The sequence below is a fragment of the Geotrypetes seraphini genome, chromosome 1, assembly GCF_902459505.1.
Source record: "Geotrypetes seraphini chromosome 1, aGeoSer1.1, whole genome shotgun sequence".
NCBI classification, from domain to species: Eukaryota; Metazoa; Chordata; class Amphibia; order Gymnophiona; family Dermophiidae; genus Geotrypetes; species Geotrypetes seraphini.
In genome coordinates this window covers 319,997,220-320,021,484 of record NC_047084.1, presented here as the reverse complement: position 1 = coordinate 320,021,484, position 24,265 = coordinate 319,997,220, and the positions used below count along the sequence as shown (strand labels likewise).

Here is a 24,265-nt window from a genome sequence, read left to right as displayed (position 1 = left end):
AAATTGATGTCATTATCCATCTGGAAAAAAGGCGTACTAGAAATAATGCCTCAGCAATACAATTTTCAGAAGTTCTATTTGCTAGGGAGAAGAGAGACTTCTAGTGATGGTGGGGGGACTGATAGAAGATATGAAAGAAGGGTGGTAGAAAGGAACAGATGGTAAAGGAGGGAGCGAAGGGTGGTGGTGGAAAGGAATAGAACAGACATTGAAAGAGGGTAGAGAGGAACAGACCCTGAAAGGAAATGTGGAAGGCAGAGTGGGGAGAAGATGCTGGAAGGGAAGAAGACAGATGCCAGACTATGGGGGAGCGGAGGGAAGAAGATGGGTGCTAGACGGGGACGGTGCGGTGAATGGGATGGCAGGGGCGGTGACGGGGCGGTGAAAGGGATGACGGTGACGGGGCGGTGCAGAGGATGGTGGGCCGGGGACGGTGCAGTGACGGGGACAGATTTTTTCCCCGTGTCATTCTCTACTCCGTACGCAACCTAGCTAAAACAAGTGCCAGTTAGTAAAAAAAAAATACAGTAAAATACAGCAAAGTTAAATGGAAAGCAACCCTTTTTTTTTTTTATAGAACAGACTCCAACGGCTCTCAAAGCAATATTCCTTGCTTGAATTAGGGGGGCAAGGCTTACTGCTAAGGCTCCTCTAAAAAAATGGGGGTAAGCAAAATTTCAAGTGACACCAGCTCATTCATTGCCACTGTCTTAATCTTGATCCTGAAAATGTCCCTACCTTTCAAGCATCCATCTTTCAACCTGGACAATACTTCGCTTGCATATATGACAATTCTTGGTGGATTGGTCATGTATGTGAAATTTCAATGGAAAAATGCAACATCCTGATTAATTTTTTGCATCTACAAGGTCCTGCACGGTCAATTCACTGGCCTCCCCGCAGACATACTGGATCTCTGAACAGCATATTATTGCAGGCCTTAATACACCTATGACCACTTCATCAGGCAGACAGAACACTTATTCACAAGCTGTTTTGGCAGACATTGACCAGACTTTCAAAACCATTTGCGAGAAACTGAGTTAAGTTGAATTTATGCAATTTGCTGATCTTTGTCAGTATGTATGCGCATTTTTTTTTTTTTTTTAAATAAGTGTGGATTTCGCACTTTTCTTTTTTATCTTTAATAAAGCTTAGAAATTTATATGGCATTATCTGACAGGAATATCTTTCACACAATGGATCAATAACTGATAAATATGTAGTCTCAGTGTATAATACACTTGTCATGATCTTCATGACCAGTGGCAGTAGGTGTATGAAAATGCATGGATACAGGGAAGGGGATCATAAAACTGTAACAATCTGAACTTAAACTGTGAAACTTCATGTACCTTGTTCATTTGCATACAACATGGTTTGTGTTAAACATGCCTCTTTTCAATATTAAACATTTGTGCGCATATACAACTAATGCTTATCTTTGAAGCTTTAATTCTCAAAGAAAGATCAGGACCAAGATGAAACAGGATAGCTTCTGTAGCAAAAACATGCTCTTTCAAATGATATAAAAAACAAAGCAAAACAAAACTACACATTAGAGATACTTTAATCTGAAACAGTGAAAATTTGCATAAAAGCTTCACTTCACTGTAAAGGCTTGTATTGCAAATCTTGGAAGTACCTCATGGTACATGTCTCTGCTGGTAAAGTTGTACCCTCAGCTGACCTACCAGTAGCAGTATGGAGCCAAACTTTGCCAAAATATTTTGTTCATGAATTTTTTTGCCTACTTTGCTGACCTGTAGAAATGGAAGCAAGTTCACAGAAGATTTCAAACTTGGCACAGAAACTTGCGCCAAGTTGTTGTACCAAACTGCAAAATTTTAGACTCCTAGGTAATTTCCTTCTCCGCAGTGCTTAAGCAAAGTTGGCGTTTTAGGTCACAAGAGGCATGGGAGTGGCTTGATTGCTTTTGTTCAACCACCCCTAGCTCCTGACCAAATTGAGATAGATCCAAAAATTTTGCAGAGTTTCATTTGAGACCCTAGACAACACCCCTGTAAAATTTGGTTGGATTTCAAGAGGAGGGGAGGGTCAAGCGTGGGCTCCTGGTCCACTTGACATGGAATGACCCATATCCAAGGGTTTTTTAAGATTATATAGAATAAGAAAGTTAGCTTCATTATAAAAAGATTATGTACTTACCTTTGTAAGCTCTTTTCCAGTAGATAGGTGAGAGATTCTAGATAGATAGGTTATTTCCCTACAGCCGCGTGCTGCTGCAGAAGGAATCTACTCTGGATTTTTCACTCTGCTTCTGCTGGACTTCACTGGGTTTTCTAGCTCCACCTACAGTTAGTACCCAAGCACAGAGCCACCCAAATATGTAGCAATAGGCTTATACCAACTGTTCTGCTCAAGAACTAACTCAACAGTAATGTTAACTGCCAACACAAGCTGCAAAGGAGCTTACAGCTCCCATATTTATTCTATAGCCCGTCCTCCCAAGGAGCCCAGAACGGGTTACAATAGTAGGCACTAGGGCCTAAATTCACTAAACTCACTGTTGCTGGGCAATCTGTGGCCGAGTCTTGCGGGGCGACCAATTCACAACAGCTTCAGCATGCAAATGATGTGATCGGACGCATGCCTTACAGCGATCCCACAGATCACTGTAGAGCGATTGAGACATGTGTAGATCATCCTTGTTGGTTGTAGATGTGATTTGCGCATGTGCAAGCTTAGCACAAGGTCAATGGGGTGAGTGGTGGCTGCAATTTAGCTGGCCCTACGAGTGGACATTAATAATGAATCATTTCAATTTGGCCTAGGTGCAGACAGATTATATGGAACAGAACATGCTTTTAACCCTTGGGTTAAAACAAAGGGCTTGCACTGCACTGGGGATTTACTGGGATTTCAGGGTGGCAGAGAGCAGGAGAGTCGGAAGGGACAGTAAGCGACTGGTCCTCAGCACTAAAGTAGCATTGAGACACAAAGATGAAGGGGAGGAATATGTAAAAGCTAAAAAAGATGAGGCTGAATTGACATTTCTATTCTGTGTTCACAGCTGAAGCACCAGGAGCAGGACCAAAGAAGACAAACAAATAGGAATTGAGGCATGGTACACCCTGAACCATTTTCAGATTCTTCATGAGAAGCTAGCTAAAGGTACACAAAGCGATGGCATATATCTAAGGGTACTGAAGAACTTAGGGTAATATTGGTGACTCCACTGGTCGACCTTTTCTATGCTTCCATAGAATCTGAGTGGTACTGAGGATTGGAGAAGTATGGACATGGTCCTTTTCTACAAATATGAACGTAAGGAAGTAGGTTAACTACAGACTGTTAAGTGGCTTCAATTATAAGTAAACTAGCTGATGCCCCGGCGTTGCACAGGTATTTAATTATAGCAATAACACTGTAAATGGATTCAAATAAAGATACTTTATAGTGGTGAATGAAAATATTTTTTTACAGCTTTATAAAAAGTACAATATTCAAATTATAATGTGAAATCTTTGACAAAATGAATACAATACAACTAACACAAAACTTGATTATAAACAACATTTTTAGTTTCACTTCCAGGAGCAAGAACATATACATTCTTGGGTGAACCCACCCTTCCCACGTGTGCAGGTGGGCCACGAGACCCCCAGAACATATCACCCCAAGTAGTGAGGGATCTGCATATCAATTTACGTTCAAAGCGGTCCCACAGCTTTTTACATTTTTTCCATTGACTTGAATGGGTGAAATCTGATTTTCTGTTTGTAGCTCCGCCCACGTGTGCAGGTGGCCCGCGAGACCCCCAGAACATATCACCCCCGATAGTGAGGGATCTGCATACCAATTTTCGTTCAAATCGGTCCCACAGCTTTTTACATTTTTTCCATTGACTTGAATGGGTGAAATCTGATTTTCTGTTTGTAGCTCCGCCCACGTGTGCAGGTGGGCCGCGAGACCCCCAGAACATATCATCCCAGGTAGTGAGGGATCTGCATACCAAGTTTTGTTTAAATCGGTTAAGCCGTTTTTGTGTGATCGCGGCACATACACACATACCTCCGATTTTATATATATATAGATTAACAGAAACTTACAAGCAATGTTTCTAGAATCCAATGGATTACAGGACCTAAGGCATCATGGATTCACTAAAGGTAGGTCTTCTCAGATAAATCTTATAATTTCTTTGACTAGGTAACCAGAGAACTAGATAGAGCAGGGGTGTCCAACTCAATCACATAAGGGGTCGAAAGGCTAAGTCGCAGGCCATATTTTTATTAAGATACTTAGGGATCCTTTTATTAAGGTACGCTAACAGATTTAGTGTGCTAAATGCGCACCTTAATAAAAGGATCCCTAAGTGACTAAGGCTTAGTCTTTGTAGAAGTATAGAGTTACGTCTCCAACCCCATGCCAGCTCTGTGATATAAACAAATTTAAAAAAGATTTTCCTCTCTCCTTTAGGTCCTAGTTCACGCTTGCTGTCTGAACACCAGCTCTGGCAGGATACACATTTCAAATCTGACATATTGTAATCACAAAACAGAAATTTTTTTTTCTACCTTCTGTTGTCTGGTCATTATTCAATCATGTTAGTCCCAGGCTCTGTGCTCCAAGACAAGATAGTGATCAAACTTGAAAATACTGGATTGTAAGCATAAAAGTTGAACATTGTGCCAGATCTTAGTATACAGAACTTCATTTATCCTCCCCAGAACAATAAGGGGGATTGGATCAGGCACTAATAGGAAAGGAGCTATTACCCGGGGTTTTTTAATAAAGTCCTGTGTTTTACTTTTTACACAATGTACATGTGGCAATATCTGCATTTCGCACTGCATCATCTGTAGGTTCGCACAGCCTGCAGAGGATCGCTGGTTGGCTGTAGCAATCCTAGCAGGCCGACGTAGCCTCAGCTGCACGTTTCCTCTGGTGCTGTCCCGCTGACTTACGGGACTGAGCCAGAGGGAACGTGCAGCGGAGGTTATGGTGGCCTGCTAGGAATGCTACAGCCAATCAGTGATCCTCTGCAGGCCGCACAAACCTATGGATGATGCGGCGTTTGTATCGGCGGCCCAGCTTTAGGGGAAATTTGAAATTGTCTGGCGGGCCAAATTTCAGCACACCGCGAGACAGAGTTTGCCATGTCTGAGATAGAGGGAGAGTGCTAGATGTGATATATTTAGATTTTAGCAAAGCCTTTGACACTGTTCCACACAAGACATCTAATAAATAAACTGAGTGCCCTCAGTTTGGGCCCCAAGTGACAGACTGGATCAAGAACAGGTTGAATAGAAGGCGACAGGGTAGTGATCATAACACTAATTTTATTCCACAAAACCTTCCAAGTTCTATGCAGATAACAAAATAAGAAAACTGCACAGAGAGTTACAAAATTGTAATCAATATCCAAGTGAAGATGAGGGCACTGTAGATGTTGATTAACTCTGAAGCAAGATTGATTACTGGTGTCCTAAGAATGACTTGCATAACCCTAGTGCTAAAGCAAAGAGTTCACTAAGATTCTTTCAACTATACATCAGATTTTGTATCATGTTTCTCCGGTTGTTTTACAAGGATTTTTTGAAATTTATCAGCCTAGGCGTGAGAGATCAGGAAATAGTATGAAACGGAGCTTAGAGAATAAGATGTCAATCTCCCATGTTAGGATTGATGCAGTGATGATGTCTGTGGCAGGTGCTAATCTTTGGAATGCGTTCCCTGGAATTTTGCGATACTGTGCTGGGAGGATGAATTAAGAAAATGCTGAAAAATCATTTGTTAGCGCTTTCCTGTGTTATGAGAACTGTTCTGCAATTGTGCCTGTAAGTGGTTAACTTATGATCGTAATTTTTGTAAAAAGTATAGTTAATATGTGGTATATAAATTTTTAAATAAATAAAACATATCAACCAGCCATCATTACTTCCTAAGAAATTTTTAAAAACAGATAAGTCTTCAGTAACTTTCTAAAATGGGCAAAACTCAGATTCCCAGCTAGCGGCCTGATAAGAGTAGTCTCCCATTGGACAAGGGAAATAAAAAAAGATTAAATTACGCTGTGAACGTACAGGATTTAAAAAAAAAAAAAAAAAAAAAAAGAAGAAGAAGAAGAAGGATCAGAATTCTGCAGCAAAGCATAACAAACTTTGTAGCAAAAAACCAAATTTTAAAAAATAACCCTTAGTTCCACTAGGAGCCACTGTAATTCGCAAAAGGCATTACATGTTCAATTCTGCCCAAATTAAAACTTAAGCGAACAGCTGTGTTCTGAATAAAAGCAAGTCTTTTAAAATTCTTACAACCTGCTAGACTATATTACAGCAGTCAAGTGCAGACTGCAACAAAAGTTAAAAAGCTGATCTTTCAGAACAACTCTGAATAGAATGTAAGTTCCATAGAGTATAAAAGCATTTACAAACCACAGCGTTCACTTGATTTTGCATGGTTAGATTTTGATCAAAAAATACTCCCAAAAGTTTCAACACAGGTTCTATAGTATACATTGTACCATTCAAGTGGAGAATCTTGGCTGTTTAGTTGGAGTTGCAAAGACAAATTCAGTTTTTTTAAGAACCAAGTCTTAACTTAAAGATTGCATCCAATTCTCAATAGTCGATCACTAGAGCAATCTGACTGATATTGTTTGATAGTACTGAACCAAATGACAAAACTAATGTCATCTGCATAACTGTATAATTTAATGCTCATAATAGATAATTTTGTTCCCAAGGAGGACAGAAAAGAGCAATGGGAGAGCGGTGAATCCTGAGGGACAGCACAGATTACGCCAAGAATGAGAAAGACCACAACTTGATAGTACGTGGTAAGACCTGGAATGCAAAAAATCTTCAAACCATCGATACCCTTACTAAAAAGACCATGTTAAGTGATCCAAAAGTGAAGGCAAAACTGTCTCAGTACTATACACTGGTCTGAACCCAGAATGCAAAGAATGCACTGACCCAAATAATCCAACAATTGGACTTAAACACTCTATCAATTTAACAAAAAAAATGATATCGAAGCTATGGGCCTGTTAATTGGACATCAAAACAATTGGTCCCTTGCGATCCTTTACAATAGGGGTAATTATGGCCATGAGACAGGGAACCCGCTGAAATGTAACATTTATTGAAACCAATTACTATATAAACTCAAATATAAACAGATTTTGGGGCCAAAAAAGTGTCCCCAAAATGGGGGGGGGGGGGTCTCAGCTTATATTCAGGCTAGCACCCACCCCTCCTACTTGTTGCAGGCTTCCATCGGGCTGCTAGGCTCTGCACCTATATCCACCCCTCCCTGCCCTGTACTTCTTTTGTCTGCCGATATCCTGCATGCTGCCGTGCCATCCATATGACCCGCGTACCTGGAATTCCTGGTGGTCCAGAAGTGTAGCAGGCAGGAGGGAGCTTTTCACGCTCATGTTACGTTTCTGAGTCGGTTGCTGCCACAAGTTCTAGCGGTTCAGCTGAACACTGCTACCCGGCGCTGAGCGGCTTCCTGAATGGCTGCCCTGAGTTCTCGCGAGACTCGAATGACAGAAGACTGGAGAAGAGTGGATGTGGTCCCTCTACACAAAAGTAGAAGTAAGGAAGAAGTAGGGAATTACAAGCCAGCAAGTCTGACTTCTGAAAGCAAATTAATGTAAACACTTTTAAAACAGAGAATGGTCAAGTTTCTGGAATCCAGTGGATTACAGGACCAGAAGCAACATGGATTCACTATAGGTAGGTCTTGTCAGACAAATCCGCTCAATTTCTTTGACTGGGTGACCAAAGAATTGGATAGAGGGAGTGTACTAGATGCGGTATATTTAGATTTTAGCAAAGCCTTTGACAGTGTTCTTCACAGACATCTAATAAATAAACTAAGAGCCCTTGGGATGGGCCTCAACCCACAGTGACGGGCTGGGTCAGAAACTGGTTGAGTGGAAGATAGACGGTAGTGGTCAATGGAGATCGCTCTTAGGAAAAGGATGTTACCAGTGGTGTGCCTCAAGATTCTGTTCTTGGGCCTGTTAACATTTTTATAAAGCAAAAGCCCAGATGTTCTAGTCAAAAAACAGAAGTCCAAAGAACATAAGACTGTGGAATGCTATGATCTTGACAAGGTGTTTAAGGCAAGTCAAATAAAAAAATAATAAAAATTAATGAAAATAATCTTCACTTTATGAATAACTGACGTATGATGTAATACGGACCCTACAACAGTCCATGTTTCAGCAAAAAGCCTTCTTCAGGGGTGCAGGTCAGTATTCACTCAATGGTTTAAAAAAAAAAAAAAAACCCCCAACTAAAAATGAATAAAACCTTCTCCGCAAAGACGATGAAATAAAATGAAGCACTTTACTCCTGCCTCGCAGAAGTGCTTCATTTTATTTCAGCGTCTTCATGGATAAGGTTTTATTCATATATATATATATATATATATATATATATATATATATATATATATATATATATATATATATATATATATATATATATATATATATATATATATTTTTTATACCATTGAGGGAATACTGACCTGGACCCCTGAAAAAGGCTTTTTGCCAAAACATGGACTGTGTAGGGTCCGAGTTACATCATATGTCAGTTATTCATGAAGTGGAGATTATTTTCTTTAATTTTTAATTATTTTTTATTTCAGTAACATTTTTATAAGCAATTTTGCTGAAGGGCTGTCAGGTAAGATTTGCCTCTTTGCAGATGATACTAAAATCTGCAACAGAGTAGACACCCTGGATGGTGTGAACATGAAGAGCTAGCAAAGCTTGAAGGATGGTCTGAAATTTGGCAGCTAAAATTTAATGCTAAGAAATGCAAGGTCATGCATTTGAGCTACAAAAACAGGAGGGAACAGAACAGTTTAGGGAGTGAAGAACTTTCATGCACGAAAGAGGAGCAGGACTTGGATATGATAGTACATGATGATCTTAAGGTGGCGAAACAGTTGAAAAGGCATCCTGCAGAGGTATTGGATCTTTGACATTGAGCTCAAGTAAAAGAGAACCATGGTTGTCTGGGCCACCGAGAAGCTACGAGGATCATGGTTGGCTGCCTGTCGATTGAGTTTGATTAGAGTTTTGAGAATGAGAGGAATTTGACAGTCCAATCCAGAAGAAAAGCATCTGCCTCTAGGCGGTGAGGAGAGTATAGTCTGGAACAGAATTGAGGCAACTTGTGATCGGTGGCCAAAGATATCTGCTGAGCTTGTCAGCCAGAGTGTTTTGCTCTCCTTGAACTTAGACTATTGCAAAAAGATGTCCCGAAGAATCGCCCAATTCCAAATTCTCAGCCTCTTGACAGAGTCAGAGAACCTATACCTTCTTGCTTGTTCATGTAATACATCGCAACTTGATTGCCCATGTATACTAGAACTTGATTGGATATAGTGTTTTGAAAAGTCTTCAGAGCATTGGTGACTGTTCTGAAGGTGTATCATAAACCTCAGTTGTAGATAAAGCAAATTCACACTCCCAGTCAGATTGCAAATCTGAATCAGAGAAGACGTAAAGCTGAGCGTAGTATCAAAGACAACGATGACCAAGAGTATCCCTTTTTTGCTTTGAATCATAAGATCTACGCGATGAGGACTGACGATGCCTTTGCATCGAGTGCTGTGTTGAACAGCATCGATGTCTTTAAATAGTGGATCGATGCCTCGATGGAGAACGTCGATGAGATGAGCTAGAACGTCATGTGAAGATCGATGTCTTGATGTAGAATGACAAAGATGGGGAGTGACGATGCCTCGCAGAAGATCCATGAGAAGTAGCATGATGCTCCAATGGATTGCCGACATCATGCATCAATAAACTCAATTATCCTATTCAGCCCATCATGAAAATACTAGGTGTTATTCTAGACCAATGCCTAACAATGAAGGAACAAGTGGATTCCCTATTCAGAAAAGGTTTCCTTACTCTCTGAAAACTCAGAACCATTAAATCATACTTCGATACATCAACATTCAGAATCCTAGTGCAATCCCTCATACTGAGTCAGCTTGACTCCTGCAACATCGCCTATCTAGCAATCTCACAAAAGAATGTGAGACGTCTCCAAATAATGCAAAATGCTGCGGTCAGACTTATTTTCGGGCTGAAGAAATTCGACCACGTGACACCCTACTATCGGCAGCTGCACTGGCTACCAACGGAAGCCCGAGTAAGGTTTAAATTTGCCTGCCTCTGCTTCAAAGTACTATACGGCCTGACCCCCAAGTATATAACGGACCTTTTCGCATTTTCTAATAAACTCAAGAGAAACACACCCCCAAAACTCATTTCCCCTCCAGTTAGAGGCTGCAAAATGAAAAAACACCACAAACACCTTCTCTCTCACCAAGCAGTCCTATGGGGCAGACCTAGACCAACTGCTTTCGCCCACTACATACGGGGAATTCAGGAAACACCTAAAAACATACCTGTTCCAGAAATACCTAAACAATTCACCCGCGCTCTCTCTCCCTCCTCCCTATTCCACCTGAACTTACAGCACTGTTATAAATATAATCTGCTATCTTCATCTTATCATAACTTTACCTTGCTATTTATCCCCAACAGGTCCTGTCGGACATTACCTACTAAAATGTACATATTACATTTTCGCTCAGCAAATTGTATTTCTATACTATTGCCTCCTGAAGTCTCTGATTTCTATTTCCTCTGAATATCTACTTATTGTATTTCGCTGAATATCCAACACTCCTGATTGTAAACTGCCTAGAAGTCGCAAGATTGTGTCGGTATAGAAGAATAAAGTTATTATTATTATGGGTACCTTGAGGACTCAGTGCTATTCTCAGGCTGGGCTGGTACCGAGGGAGTCGATGTCAGCACCAACATGGAGTGCAATTTGATCACCGATCTCCCTCTGGAAGAACTCATCAAGTTTCTCCCTGAAAATACGCACAAGTACTGATGACTCATCAGCCGGTACCATTGGTGCAGCAGGTTGTCTCAGAGTGGGTGATCTCGAGAGGATGCACACCGTGAAGGAGAGACAAGCTGTAAAACGAGAATGATGGCATCGCTGTTTGGTCTGCATCAAGGGATTCAATGCTGTTGAGACCTGCAACGCTTGCTAGGAAGTGGTTGGCTTCCCCGATGCTGTAAGATCTTCTGATGTCGATGGCTCCGAAGACTTGTCGGTGTCCATGGTCGAGCTGAACAGTTTCTCCTGTTGAATACGACGGGCTTTGATAGAGCGCTTTTGTAAGGGTGGAATACCGAGCACAAGTTTTGACTGTGTTCAGGGCCTAAACACTGGAGATACAAATTATGAGGGGTGGTGATGGGAATAGGCCGCTGACACCCACAGGCACTTCTTAAAACCCGTTAAATGTTGCGACATGGAAAAAAAATTGTCGGCAAAATTAAACTCAATTTTGGAAGTTGGAATGAGACACCTGCTGAGGAAAAAGCCCCTAGGCTGAAGCCTGGAACTGACGAAAAGAAAAAAAAGTAACTTTTTTTAAAAATCAATACATAATAGAGAATGACACGGGGAAAAAATTTGTTCCCGTCTCCACCCCCGTGAGTGTAAGTCTCCTTGAGATCCAGAAAGCATAACCAATCGTTGCAATCCAGCAGGGGGGTATAGTGTTGCCAGAGACAGCATCCTCAGCCAATCCGAAGGAGTAGGCAAGACAGACTTCTTGCGCTTGTCTGATCACTTGGGAGAGATGTGCCTTGACTTGGAAGAATGCTTGCCAGATTTACTGGAATGTAGTCTTGGAGAAGAATGATGAGAATGACTGGAGCGATGTCCAGAAGAATGACACTTCTTTTGTTGAATGGTATCTTGAAGAGCGATGCCTGGCTTAATGAAGATTATTGGTGCCAAGAATGATGTGGCACCAATGAAGCAGTGGGTTACCTGCATCTTGCATGGGGCGATGCTCAGACTGGGACGGTACCGGAGGAGCTGACATGAGGGTAACAAGTTTGCACAGACACTTGTGGCTTGGACGCCGGTATCAAAGGTGCTGTGTCTCGCTCTGGAGAGGATGACATGGATGAAGAAGCACCCCTTGAAGTTGAAGTGAGCTGCATCAATGGTCTCCGTTTGGCCAGTACGATTAAGACTTGATACCTTAGTGGCCTGAGACACCGTCTGGGAAGCTGGCGACTTCTTAGCTGGCTTACCCGATGGCGATATAGCTTGCGACACAGACATGGAAGCAGGCACCTCAGACGATGGTGATGCTTTTGGCGTCGTTGGCTTGGATGGTGTCAAAGGTACCTGTGATTCCTCCAGGGTACTGAAAAGAAGTTCGTTGTAAAAGGCGGCTTTTTAATAGAATGCTTCTGAAGCGTCAAACACATGCAAGACTCAACACGATGGTCTGGGCTTGGGGGTGTCAAAGTCCCTCCTCGGGGACCGCAATACAGTTGGGTTTTCAGGATGTCCCCAATGAATATGCTTGAGATCTATTAGCATACAATGAAAGCAGTGCATGCAAATAGATCAAGCATATTCATTGGGGAAATCCTGAAAACCCGACTGGTTTGTAGTCCTCGAGGAGGGACTTTGACACCCCTGGTCTGAGCCAAGGAACTGAATACTCCACTAATGTGGGTTTGTTAAAGAAATAGTGTGCTGGAACCTGCTGCATTTTTTAAAGCCAGTCAACGGGCGGGACAGGGGAGGGAAAACCGCTTCAGCCAAATCGAAAGCCGAAGGCTGAGGCGAAAAAAAACACACAAGTGGGAAATCAAAATAAAACAGACTGTTTACACACAACTGAACTGAGGAGCCACGCGCCTACATCAGGCAGGAAGACACTCGCATGTGCGGTGGACTCAGTCGCCAACTTTCTAAAATTCTTAAAGTGCTCATACACTTTAGCAGCTGTCCGTATCGGGGTTCCATGGATGACGTAACTCACATGTGAGAATATGCTACCTGCTTGTCCTGGGATAAGAAACTAGAATGGGAGCATCTGGCAACAATAGCAATTTTTCCTCCCCCTTGCTTGGTAAACTCTTATGCAACAGTCCTCAGTTTCTAGTTATAGCTCTGCTTGTTAAACAAAACTGGTGTGGTCTATTTTATGGCAAAGGAGCAGCAGGAACAGGTGGGAGGAAGGACCTATCACCACTGGTATCACACCACACAAAAAGAAAACTATGCAATACTCCTTGCTCAATTGGGAAGCAGTTAACAACACAAGAAGCAGACCTGTCCTACCAGACCAAGACCTGCTGGAGATATGACCAGGAAAATTATTCTTCCAAAAATGAGCTCACTGGGAGATATTATCCATAACCACTACTCTTAAATTATATATCAAAAAAATCAAAGATTCATTGCGTGTAGGGAAAGATCCTCGGTACTGACAACTCGTATGCGGGAAAAACCTACTCCAAGAGTTGTATGCTCCCTATATAACCCAAATAGGTAAATTAAGCATGAAACATCCTATTAAATTCAGACACTAGAGACCCAGAAGATAAAATACTCTGTGTACTGACTTTCTCTGAACAAGCTTCTAGAATAGCCAACAGTATTAGATATCACTGGCATGTATTATAATTGTCCCCCATATTCCTAAAGCCCCCTTGTATTGCCTAGACCTAGGAACATTGCTGATCAAGTGGTTTGTTCTACATTCACTTCTAATACTTGAAACAGAATTGTGTGGCAACATTCACCATGCGGAGGCTGTGAAATGTCTAACTACTCTTGACATGCAGAGTGGCACTTTGAAAACATATATGCTTAGGGCTATTACTAATCTAATCTAATCCTTAGGTTTGTATACCGCTTCATCTCCACGTTCGTAGAGCTCGACGCGGTTTACAGTAGAAATAGGAAGGAACTACAGCAGAGGGTTAGACGTAGAAGTGTGAAGAAAATTTAGAGGACTTGGGATGCCAAGGTATAAGAGTTTCCTTGATTCCTAAGTTGGAGGGAGACTTACATTTTTTGAGAAAAGCCAGGTTTTCAGATGTTTGCGGAAAACTTGGAGAGAGCTCAAGTTCCGAAGAGGGAAGGTAAGGTTGTTCCAGAGCTCAGTGATTTTGAAGTGGAGGGAGGTCCCTAGCTTTCCTGTGTGGGAAATGCCTTTTAGCGAGGGGAAGGATAGTTTTAATTTGTGGGAGGATCTGGTAGTATTAGGGTTTGAGGAATTCCAAGAAAGAGGGATAAAGGGAGGGAGGATACCATATAGGAATTTGAAAGTTAAACAAGCACATTTTATAGTGGACCCTGGCGATTATCGGAAGCCAGTGGAGATTGGCCAGGAGCGGGAAGACATGGTCAAATTTACTTTTAGCGAAGATGAGCTTGGCCGCGGCATTCTGAATTCGTTGGAGTCTGTGGAGGTTTTTCTTAGTTAGGCTTAAGTAGATAGAGTTGCAATAGTCCAATCTGGAGAGGATGATGGATTGGACAAGGAGGATAAAATGTTTTTGATGGAAGCAGGATCTAACTTTCCTCAGCATGTGAAGGTTGAAAAAGCATTTTTTTTACCAAGGATTGGAGGTGGTCACTGAAGGACAATGTGGAATCAATGATGATGCCCAAGATCTTGCTCGAGAACTCAAGCTGCAGAGAGGAGCCAGAGGGTAGTGGGATGGAGGTGGGTAGGTGATCTAGTTTTGGACCGAGCCAAAGAAGTCTTGTTTTGGACTCATTCAATTTGATTTGCACAGTGTGGGCCCAGGATTGTAGGTTCATTATACAAGAGGATATGTTCTTAGACAGGTCGGTGAGGTTTGAATCGGTCTCGAGGAGGACGAGGATGTCGTCTGCATAAGTGTAAATTGTTTCAAGGGGGGATAAGTGGAGGAGTTTTAGGGAAGACATATAGATGTTGAAAAGGATAGGGGATAGTGGAGAGCCTTGCGGGACTCCACAATTCGGTTTCCAGGGGGAGGATGAGGTGCCATTCATGTTAACAATGTAAGAACGAGAGCGGAGGAATTTAGAGAACCAACCTAGGACTGTGGAGTTGATACCTATCTCAGAGAGTTGGTAAACAAGAATATCATGGTGAACAACGTCGAAAGCAGTGGAAAGGTCAAATTGTAGGAGGACGGCGAACTTGTTTTGAGAGTTGGGTTGTTTATGTTGTCATTTGCCTATGTGCTCTGATATATGTGGGGCGCACAAAACCTCAAATACGCACCAGACTCAGAGCATTAAAGTTGAAATCAACACGCTTTCTCTGACATCTCCCATGGTTCCTCATTGGCAACATTTACAACATGCTTTTGCAGATTTAAAGTGGTTCATTATTGAAAAGATCCCCCGATTATAATGGGAACGAGACTGGACGCCTTACTTTTTAGGGAACAATTTTGGATTTTTCAATTGAAATTCACCCAAAACCCACATGGGTTAAATGACTCCATTGAGTGGCATTCAATTATCTAATGCAACCTTTTGACACCTATGGACTGGCGGAAATAAAATAATTATTTTGCGGACCAGCAGGTGAAGAACACTGGGCTGAGTCGTGCCCATCTCCACCCCAGACCCACAATAATACTAATTGTAACACCATTTTTTTCATTCATTCTTCATATATACACACACAATATAATCCTATTAACAACACATAATGGTTAACCACACGGTTCATAGACAAGTCGGCGAAAGACAAAGGCGCGCACCGACAACTGAGCGCAAGATGGAGGCGCACGCCGAAGAAAATTACAGTTTTTATGGGCTCCGACAGGGGGTTTTGTTGGGGAGCCCCCCCAGTTTACTTAATAGAGATCTCGCTGGGATTGGGGGGTTGTAACCCTCCACATTTTACTGTAAACTTAACTTTTCCCCTAAAAACAGGGAAAAAGTGAAGTTTTCAGTAAAATGTGGGGGGTTACAACCCCCCACAACGCGACACGATCTCTTAAGTAAAGTGGGGGGTTCCCCCCCACACACCCCCCCTCCCGTTGGAGCCGTAAAAACAGTAATTTTGTGCGGCGCGCACCTTCACGCTGCGCTCAATTGTCTGTGCGCGCCTCGGCGTGCTTTTGACCCAACACCAACCACACAATTAAAATTCACAAAGCACACTGTATGCTTTTCAACATTCATTCCTACCAGAAAACAGATAACCCCATGCAAATGAAGGACCAAAAACTAAAAGTACTAATATTTACAAACAAACCCTAAGATGCAAGACTCTGCAAGCAGTATAACCCCAAAAGAAAAGAAACAAATTTCTTCCTGAACAGACAGCAGATGTAAATCAATCACTACATAAAAAAATAAAAGCACTCCCCCCTACTGTTGTCTCCTCTCTCCCTCCATGCTGTGCCTTGCCTTCTGGCCTGCCCCCAGTGTTATCTTCGGGCCGGTCCACGGTACGATCAACGTGGCGTCTTCGGGCCGGCTCCCTGAGTGCTGCAGTGCACAAAGCTATGGGCAGCGGATCCTTGCCCATGTCCCATGCCTCATCTGAATCCTTCCCTCTGATGTTGCGATGTCAGAGAGAAGGCTTCCAGTTCAGGTGCAGGCCACACATAGGAGCCTTTTCCCATGGCTTTGTGCACTGCAGCACTCAGGGAGCTGGACCGAAGAAGCCACGTTGATCACACTGTGGACCAGCAGCAATAACACTGTCATCTACCCAATAGACATGCCAGCCCTGTGGACCGGCAGAAAATGTCTACGGATCGGCGGTGAAGAACACTGATTTAATGCATGCTGTATTTCTCCCCTTGGTTATCTGCTCATTTATTTATATTTTCATGACAGTGTTAATTTTTGCATTGAACTAGTGCTTTTAGTATAATGACATCAATACGTAGTAACCAGCATCATTACATATTTTTCTTGATCTGAAGTGCTTTCAGTGGGCGTTTCCACGACGAAGCGCCATTTTTAACCAGAGATCCTCTCTTCATACCATCTCGTTTATTCTTAACAGTGCGATTGCTCCCGAAGGCTTGATTCTCTGAAACAGAACTCTGTATTGCTGCTTACCCAACATTTTATGAACAGTAAACAATAACGTTTTTGAGATAAATATATCTCTTGAGTGAATTGCAAATGACAAATTATAATTTTTGTTAAAAAAGATGGGAGGGGTATATTATCAGGAGATTGGACCTCTGTTTTCATATGACTATATGAGAGAGCACATTTGGAGAGAATATACTATTTGATTTTCACTACTTTGATTACACATACACTATAAACTCCAAGAATGTTTCACGCTTAATTTACCCTATTGGGTTATGAGCTCATTTTTGAAAGAATAATTTTTCTGTACAGTTCTAAACATTCTATTTCTCTTGGGTTCATTGACGATATGACCACAGCGCAATTATTTTCTTTTTCTCTTTCTATTGGGTTCTTGGCGATATGACCACAGCGCAATTATTTTCTATCTCCACTTGCTGGTTGATGAAAATATCATGCAAATTTCAAAATGGGTCTGGGGGACACTAAGAAAATGTAGTTAATCTAGTTGAACTGTAGCAAGTACAGATACAGATTAGTACACCTCCAAAGTATAGCTATGTCTCAGAGAGGGAAGCAGCCTGCTTCCAAGAGCTTCTCTTCCTCCCAATCCATTCTGATACTTAAAGGTGGCCCTTGTGGACCCTCAGAGCTTGATCTGTTGCATTTCCTTTCTACTGCATACAAAAAGTGTTATATAGCTAGAATTAGTTCTGGTCAAAATTCCCCATCTTGGGGTCTTCAGGTTAGGTCTGCCCTCCGTCAGACCTGATAAAACCAACCAAGGGTGCAAGATGCTGCAGCTGTTCAAACACCAATGCGGTAAACCAGTCCTCGAAGGCCGCAATCCAGTCGGGTTTTCAGGATTTCCTCAATTAATATGCATGACATCTATTAGCATACAATGAAAGCAGTGCATGCAAATAGATCTCATGCATATTCATTGGGGGAATCCTGAAAACCTGAATGGATTGCAGCCCTCGAGGACAGACATTTGCTGTAAACAATATGGACAAATGTTTCTGCCACAGTTGCTTCCAAAGCCAAAGGATGTTTCCCACACAGCAAGACTTCTGCTACTTCCCGGTTTCCAAATCAGCCACCAAGTCACAGCCCAACCCCATGGATAGGCTACTAAAACTTAATACACCTGCCATGCGAGACACTTTCTAAATGCTCTGTTCATTGCAGCAGCTATCCAGCATTGACAATAAACCCCTTAATCAAACTACCAATACAAAAATATTGGGAGTCCTAGTAGACAATAATCTCACATTCCGTGCACACATCAGTGCATTGGTCAAAAACTGTTTCTATAGGCTAAGAATGATTCGTTCACTCGTCCCCCTTCTTGATTCGTTTTCCCTTAATACTTTAATTCACTCCCTAGTAATATCAAAATTAGATTATTGTAATTCCTTATTAAAAGGGGCTTATCTAAAGGATATAAGGCGTCTTCAACTCATACAAAACACTGCAATAAAGATAATTTCTGGTTCAAAAAAATTTGACCACGTCACACCTCTACTTCAAAAAGCTCACTGGCTGCCAATATCATACAGGATTACGTACAAAATAGCTCTTTTAGTCTTCAAGACAAAAAAAACAAATACTCCAGCATTCATAGATAGGCTTCTGATTCCATATAGTTCTTAGATCATCCTCTCAGTCTACTCTAAATGTTCCCTCTTTAAAAATTATCGGAACACGCCATGCTTCTATTTTTTCGGTTACTGCCCCAACGATTTGGAACTCTCTTCCTTTATACTTAAGACTTGAACAGGATTTGCAAAAATTTAAGAAAAGTTTAAAGTGCCTTCTTTTTGCTCTTCCTCTTCGCCATCTTGGCAGTCACCATGAAGGTCGAACTCTGCAGTTTCAGTGGCTACAAGATATACCCGGGCCATGGCCGGCGGTACGCTAGGACAGACGGGAAGGTTTTCCAGTTCCTGAATGCAAAATGCGAGTCTGCATTTCTTTCCAAGCGGAATCCCCGCCAGATCAATTGGACTGTTCTGTACAGGCGCAAACACAAAAAAGGACAGTCTGAAGAAATACAAAAGAAGCGTACCCGCCGTGCTGTCAAATTCCAGAGGGCTATCACTGGTGCATCTTTGGCTGAAATAATGGCCAAGAGAAGCCAGAAGCCTGAGGTGCGAAAAGCGCAGCGGGAGCAAGCCATCAGAGCTGCCAAGGAAGCTAAGAAGGCTAAGCAGGCTACCAAGAAGGCCGCCCCCTCCACTACTAAGGCTCCCACAAAGGCTGCACCCAAGCAGAAAATTGCTAAGCCTGTGAAAATGCAAGCACCTCGTGTGGGTGGAAAACGTTAAAGAAGCTGCATCTGGATTGTTTTAATAAAGCTTGGGTGCTTGAAAATTCATGGTGGCCTTTCTTTTCTTGACAAAAGGCAGGAGTATTGAAAAGTGCCTAAAATTCACTCATCTTCATTCTTATGGACAAACTTACTTGAAAAGGTTGAGAATCCAATTTATATTCCTCAGATCTGAAACAAATTGTAATTTATGATCTTAGTTTCTAAAGCTCCTAAAATGTCAACAAATTGTGATAAAAAACATCTATTCAGTTTTGCTTATCTTGAGCATGAGTATATATACACCTATGAATTAGATGTACAATCAATTTAAAGTTCTTATGAGCAATGCACATTGAAAAAAGTGAAACAACAAAAAATAAAGCCTAAAATTTGTAAAGTGCCTTCTTTTTAAAGAAGCCTTTAACTGAAAGTTTACTTTCCCGGTAAAATCTTATTGTTTCCAACCCCCCTTAACTTCAGACTACCAAAATCCCTCCCTATTGACCTTTCTTCTGTCCCTAATTTTTTTCCTCATACCCCCTAATGTACTTCCCTTTTATGTACTTTTTCTTTAAAAATTGTATTTCTTACCCTCTTTCCTACTGTTTCTAGTGGTTTTTAAAGTTGTTACCCTTGTATGTTTGGTTAATATACTATGTATAAGTGATTTCTCGAAATCCTATTTTATCTTTTGTAAAACGCTTTGTAATTTGGAAAAGTGTTCAATCAAATAATATAAATAAACTTGAATAAACTTGAAACTTAAGGGAAAGAAGTTCTCGAACCCTCTGATTCCCCCACAGGCACCCGGGACCAGCAGCAAAAAACCTCAACCTACAGGAGGAAGACAGCACAGTCAGCCAGCTGAAAACAGCCCTGTAACTATAGGTAAAAATCTAAGGCAAACTTTCTTTTTTTATTATAGCAAGAGCATAACCCTCACCAGCACTTCACACTGGCCATCTACCCAGCGGGAGAAGAGCACAGTCAAGGCACACCACCCAAAAGGATGTGAAGGGTGCCAGGGATCCAGCCACACAAGTGCGATACTCCTGGGGCAAGAGACAGTCCTGTAAGCCTCAATACCTGTCTAGTGCTTATTAACTAAACATCCTTGAGACAGACTACCTGAGATCAAGAAAGCATGGGAGAAGCACTTGGGATGTCTTAGGGAGAGGAGATAGTGGATACTGTGGATGGGCAGACTGGATGAGCATTTGACCTTTATCTGTCTTCATGTTTCTAATACCTTGGTCTCCAGCAGGTGGCCAAAATGCATAACCTATCTGTGCTATTCTGGAGGGATGCTATAGAAATGCAATATATCTAGCTGAACAGTAGTAGAACAGATATATTAGTAAATCATATTTCTCACTTGCCAATAAATCCAGATGATCAGGCCCCTACCACCCTCAAGCTTTCTATAACACTTCATTTGGCTCTTTAGCTAAATTGTTGAACACCTTTATTTTATTAAGCTATAAGTTCAATGAAATATAAACTGCTTCATATGTAATACCAGTATTATATAAACCCAGGAGTAGTGAAATAGAAATACTTGACCCATGTTTATACAGTTCAAATTTATATTGTGCAAATACTTCCCTGAAATTAGTGATCTGTAACAGATTTAAATAGATGAATCTTCACTTCTGATCAAAGCTACCAACAGGTAATATTTTCCATTGTGATTTAGGTTTATACATACTTTTCTCTATCTGTTTTGTAGATCCGTGCAATCTCTGGCACTAGAGGGTCATCTGGATTTGGATCACATAACAGTGAACAAATGGAGAGGAGAACTAAAAGAAAATAAGCAAGATCAGAATAAATCTTTTTTAAATAGCACAGTTACTTACCATAACAGGTGTTATCCAGGGACAGCAGGCAGATATTCTCTACATGTGGGTGACATCATCTATGGAGCCCCCTAGCGGACGTTTTCGCAAGCAGACTTGCTAGAAGATCTTCAAGCTTGCGAATGTACCACGCATGCGTGAGTGCCCCTCCTGCTCAACTCAAGGCATGCATCTCCTCAGCGTGGCCTCAGTTCAGATAGCTAGCAAAGAAGCCAACATGGGGAGGTGGGTGGGTTGCGAGAATATCTGCCTGCTGTCCCTGGATAACACCTGTTACGGTAAGTAACTGTGCTTTATCCCAGGACAAACAGGCAGCATATTCTCTACATGTGGGTGACCTCCAAACTAAGCAAAAGGGATGGAGGGAGAGTTGGCAATTTAGAACAGATGTTGCAAAACTGACTGGCCAAAATGGCCGTCACGTCTGGAGAAAGCATCCAGATAGTAGTGAGAGGTGAAAGTACGAACCGAGGACTAAGTGGCAGCCTTGGAGATTTCCTCAATTGGAGTCGATCGGAAGAAAGCAATAGACACCGCCATCGCTCAGACCTTATGCTCCGTGACCCGACCCGGCAGGGAGAGGCCAGCCTGAGCGTAACAGAAAGAATACAAGCGGCCAACCAGTTAGAAATGGTCCACTTAGAAACAGGATGCCCCAACCGATTTGGATCGAAAGAGACGAAAAGCTGGGGAGCAATCCGATGAGGTGCAGTGCGCTGCAAGTAAAAGGCCAGCGCACGCTTACAGTCAAGAGTACGCACAGCCGTTTCTCCAGGGTGAGAATGGGGCTTCGGGAAAAACACTAGAAGAACCACGGACTGGTTGATGTGAAAATCCGACACAACCTTAGGCAAGAATTTAGGATGGGTACAAAGAACCACCTTATGATGAAAAACAGTGAAAGGAGGGTCCACCACCAAGGCCTGCAGCTCACCAACCCTACGAGCAGAAGTGAACGCAATAAGAAACACAACCTTCCATGTGACATACTTCAAGTGAGCCCGAGCCAGTGGCTCAAAAGGTGTCTTCATCAAGCGAGAAAGGACCACATTGAGATCCCAAACCACCGGAGAAGGTTTAAGGGGAGGATGAACGTGGAAAAAACCCTTCATGAACTGAGAGACCACAGGATGAACAGAGAGCGGTTTCCCAATCGGCCGATGAAAAGCAGCAATGGCGCTGAGGTGGACTCGAACTGACGTGGATTTGAGACCAGCGCCAGATAAGTGCAACAGATAATCCAGCACAGAAGACTAAGAGGCAGATTGTAGCTCCTGTCGCTGCGTAGCACACAAAGAAGAAAAGCGGGTCCACTTCTGATAATAACACTGGCGAGTGGACTCCTTCCAAGACGCCTCCAGAACATTCAGGACCGTCTGAGAGAACTGAAAAGAGTCCATCAAGTCTCAAGGAACCAAGTTGTCAAGTGCAGAGACTGCAGGTTGGGATGGAGCAGAGATCCTTGACTCTGCGTAAGCAGAGAAGGAAAAACAGGCAGAAGAAGAGATTCCCTGGCACTGAGTTGCAGCAGAAGGGAGAACCACGGCTGTCTGGGCCACCGAGGAGCTATCAGAATCATGGTGGCATGAGTGGACTTGAGCATGACGAGAGTTTTCAAAATCAAAGGGAAAGGAGGAAACGCATTCAGAAACAGGTTTGTCCAATCCAGAAGGAAAGCATCCGCCTCGAACCTGAAGGGTGTAAACCTTGGAGCAGAATTGAGGCAGCTTGTGATTGAGGGGGGATGCAAATAGATTGACATCCAAAGTCCCCCACCGGGCAAACACCTGACGCAGAGTCGGGGAGTGAAGTGACCATTTGCGAGGCTGCAGAAGATGGCTCAACTTGTCGGCCAGATAGTTCTGCTGGCCCTGGATGTAGACCGCATGGAGAAAGATGTTGCGGCGGATCACCCAGTCCCAGAGCCGCATCGCCTCCTGGCACAGGAAGAGAGACCCCGTGCCCCCTTGTTTGTTGATGTAATACATGGCGACCTGGATGTCCGTGTGAACGAGCACAAGGTCGCGAAGCAGATGACTAAAGCTTTCAAAGAGTTGAACACCTTGAGCTCCAGCAAATTGATGTGACAGAGACGGTCCACACTGGACCAAAGCCCCTGGGTACAAAGACCGTCCAGATGAACCCCCCAAGCATAGGCCGACGAGTCCGTCGTGAGAACTTTCTCCGTGGGAGGAGCGTGAAACAGAAAACCTCTGGAAAGATTGGTAGAGAGCATCCACCAACGGAGAGATTGTTTCAACAAAGGAGTCACGACAATGTGTCGAGACACCGGATCCCGGTCCTGGTTCCACTGGGATGCCAGAGTCCACTGAGGTATGCGGAGGTGAAGTCTGGCAAAAGGAGTCACGTGAACCATGGAAGCCATATGGCCCAACAGGACCATCATGAGACGGGCCAGGACCAAGGACAGGAGAGACACCTTCCGACAAAGATGGATAAGGGTCTCCCAGTGAGGCCGAGGCAAGAAAGAGCGAAGACGAAGAGTGTCCAGCTCTGCCCCGATAAACTCAAGGGACTGGGACGGACACAGCTGGGACTTGGGAAAGTTCACCTCAAAGCCGAGACTTTGAAGGAGGGAAATAGTCCGATTCGTCGCCACCAGAACCGCCTGGCGAGATGACGCTTTGATCAACCAGTCGAGGTAGGGAAACACCTGAAGCCCCTGCAGATGCAGGGCCGCGGTAACCACTACCAGGCATTTCGTGAAAACCCTTGGGGAGGCCACAAGGCCGAAGGGGAGATCAAGATACTGGGGGTGGAGATTTCCCACCCGGAATCTCAGATACCGGCGAGAAGCCGGATGAATTGGGATGTGCATATAGGCCTCCTTGAGGTCCAATGAGCACAGCCAGTCCCCTTCATCCATCAGGGGATACAACATAAGAAGGGTGAGCATCCTGAACTTTTCTTTGACCAGAAACTTGTTCAGAGCCCGGAGGTCCAGTATTGGATGCAGGTCTCCCATCTTCTTGGGAACAAAACACCGTATTCAACTTCTCCGGAGAAACCTCCTCAACCGCCCGAAGACGGAGGAGGACCTGAGCCTCCCGCAGAAGAAGGAGAAGTTGCGCCCTGGAAGAAGGAAACTCTTAGTGGAAGGTCCAGGGGTAAGTGACTGAAGTGCAGGGAATACCCCTCCCGGACGATGGAAAGCACGCACA

The 24,265-nt window shown here is 43.0% G+C and overlaps 2 protein-coding genes across 2 annotated transcripts in view; one reads left to right on the top strand and one right to left on the bottom strand.

The window, feature by feature from the left end:
- UBE2D3 (ubiquitin conjugating enzyme E2 D3) overlaps nt 1-24,265 on the bottom strand; it is a 177,423-nt gene that overhangs the window by 19,951 nt on the left and 133,207 nt on the right. Inside the window, exon 6 of the mRNA XM_033956866.1 lies at nt 20,933-21,026. Within this exon, the coding sequence (XP_033812757.1) occupies nt 20,933-21,026 (94 nt within the window). The remainder of the gene's footprint in view (nt 1-20,932; nt 21,027-24,265) is intronic.
- On the top strand, nt 18,739-19,290 carry LOC117365911 (60S ribosomal protein L24). The gene has a single exon (XM_033956857.1). It carries the CDS (start codon nt 18,767-18,769, stop codon nt 19,238-19,240), a length of 474 nt encoding a protein of 157 aa, XP_033812748.1. The 5' UTR covers nt 18,739-18,766; the 3' UTR covers nt 19,241-19,290.

Coding starts and splice junctions, on each gene's coding strand:
- LOC117365911 (XM_033956857.1), top strand. CDS start 18,767: ATGAAGGTCGAACTCTGCAGTTTCAGTGGCTACAAGATATACCCGGGC.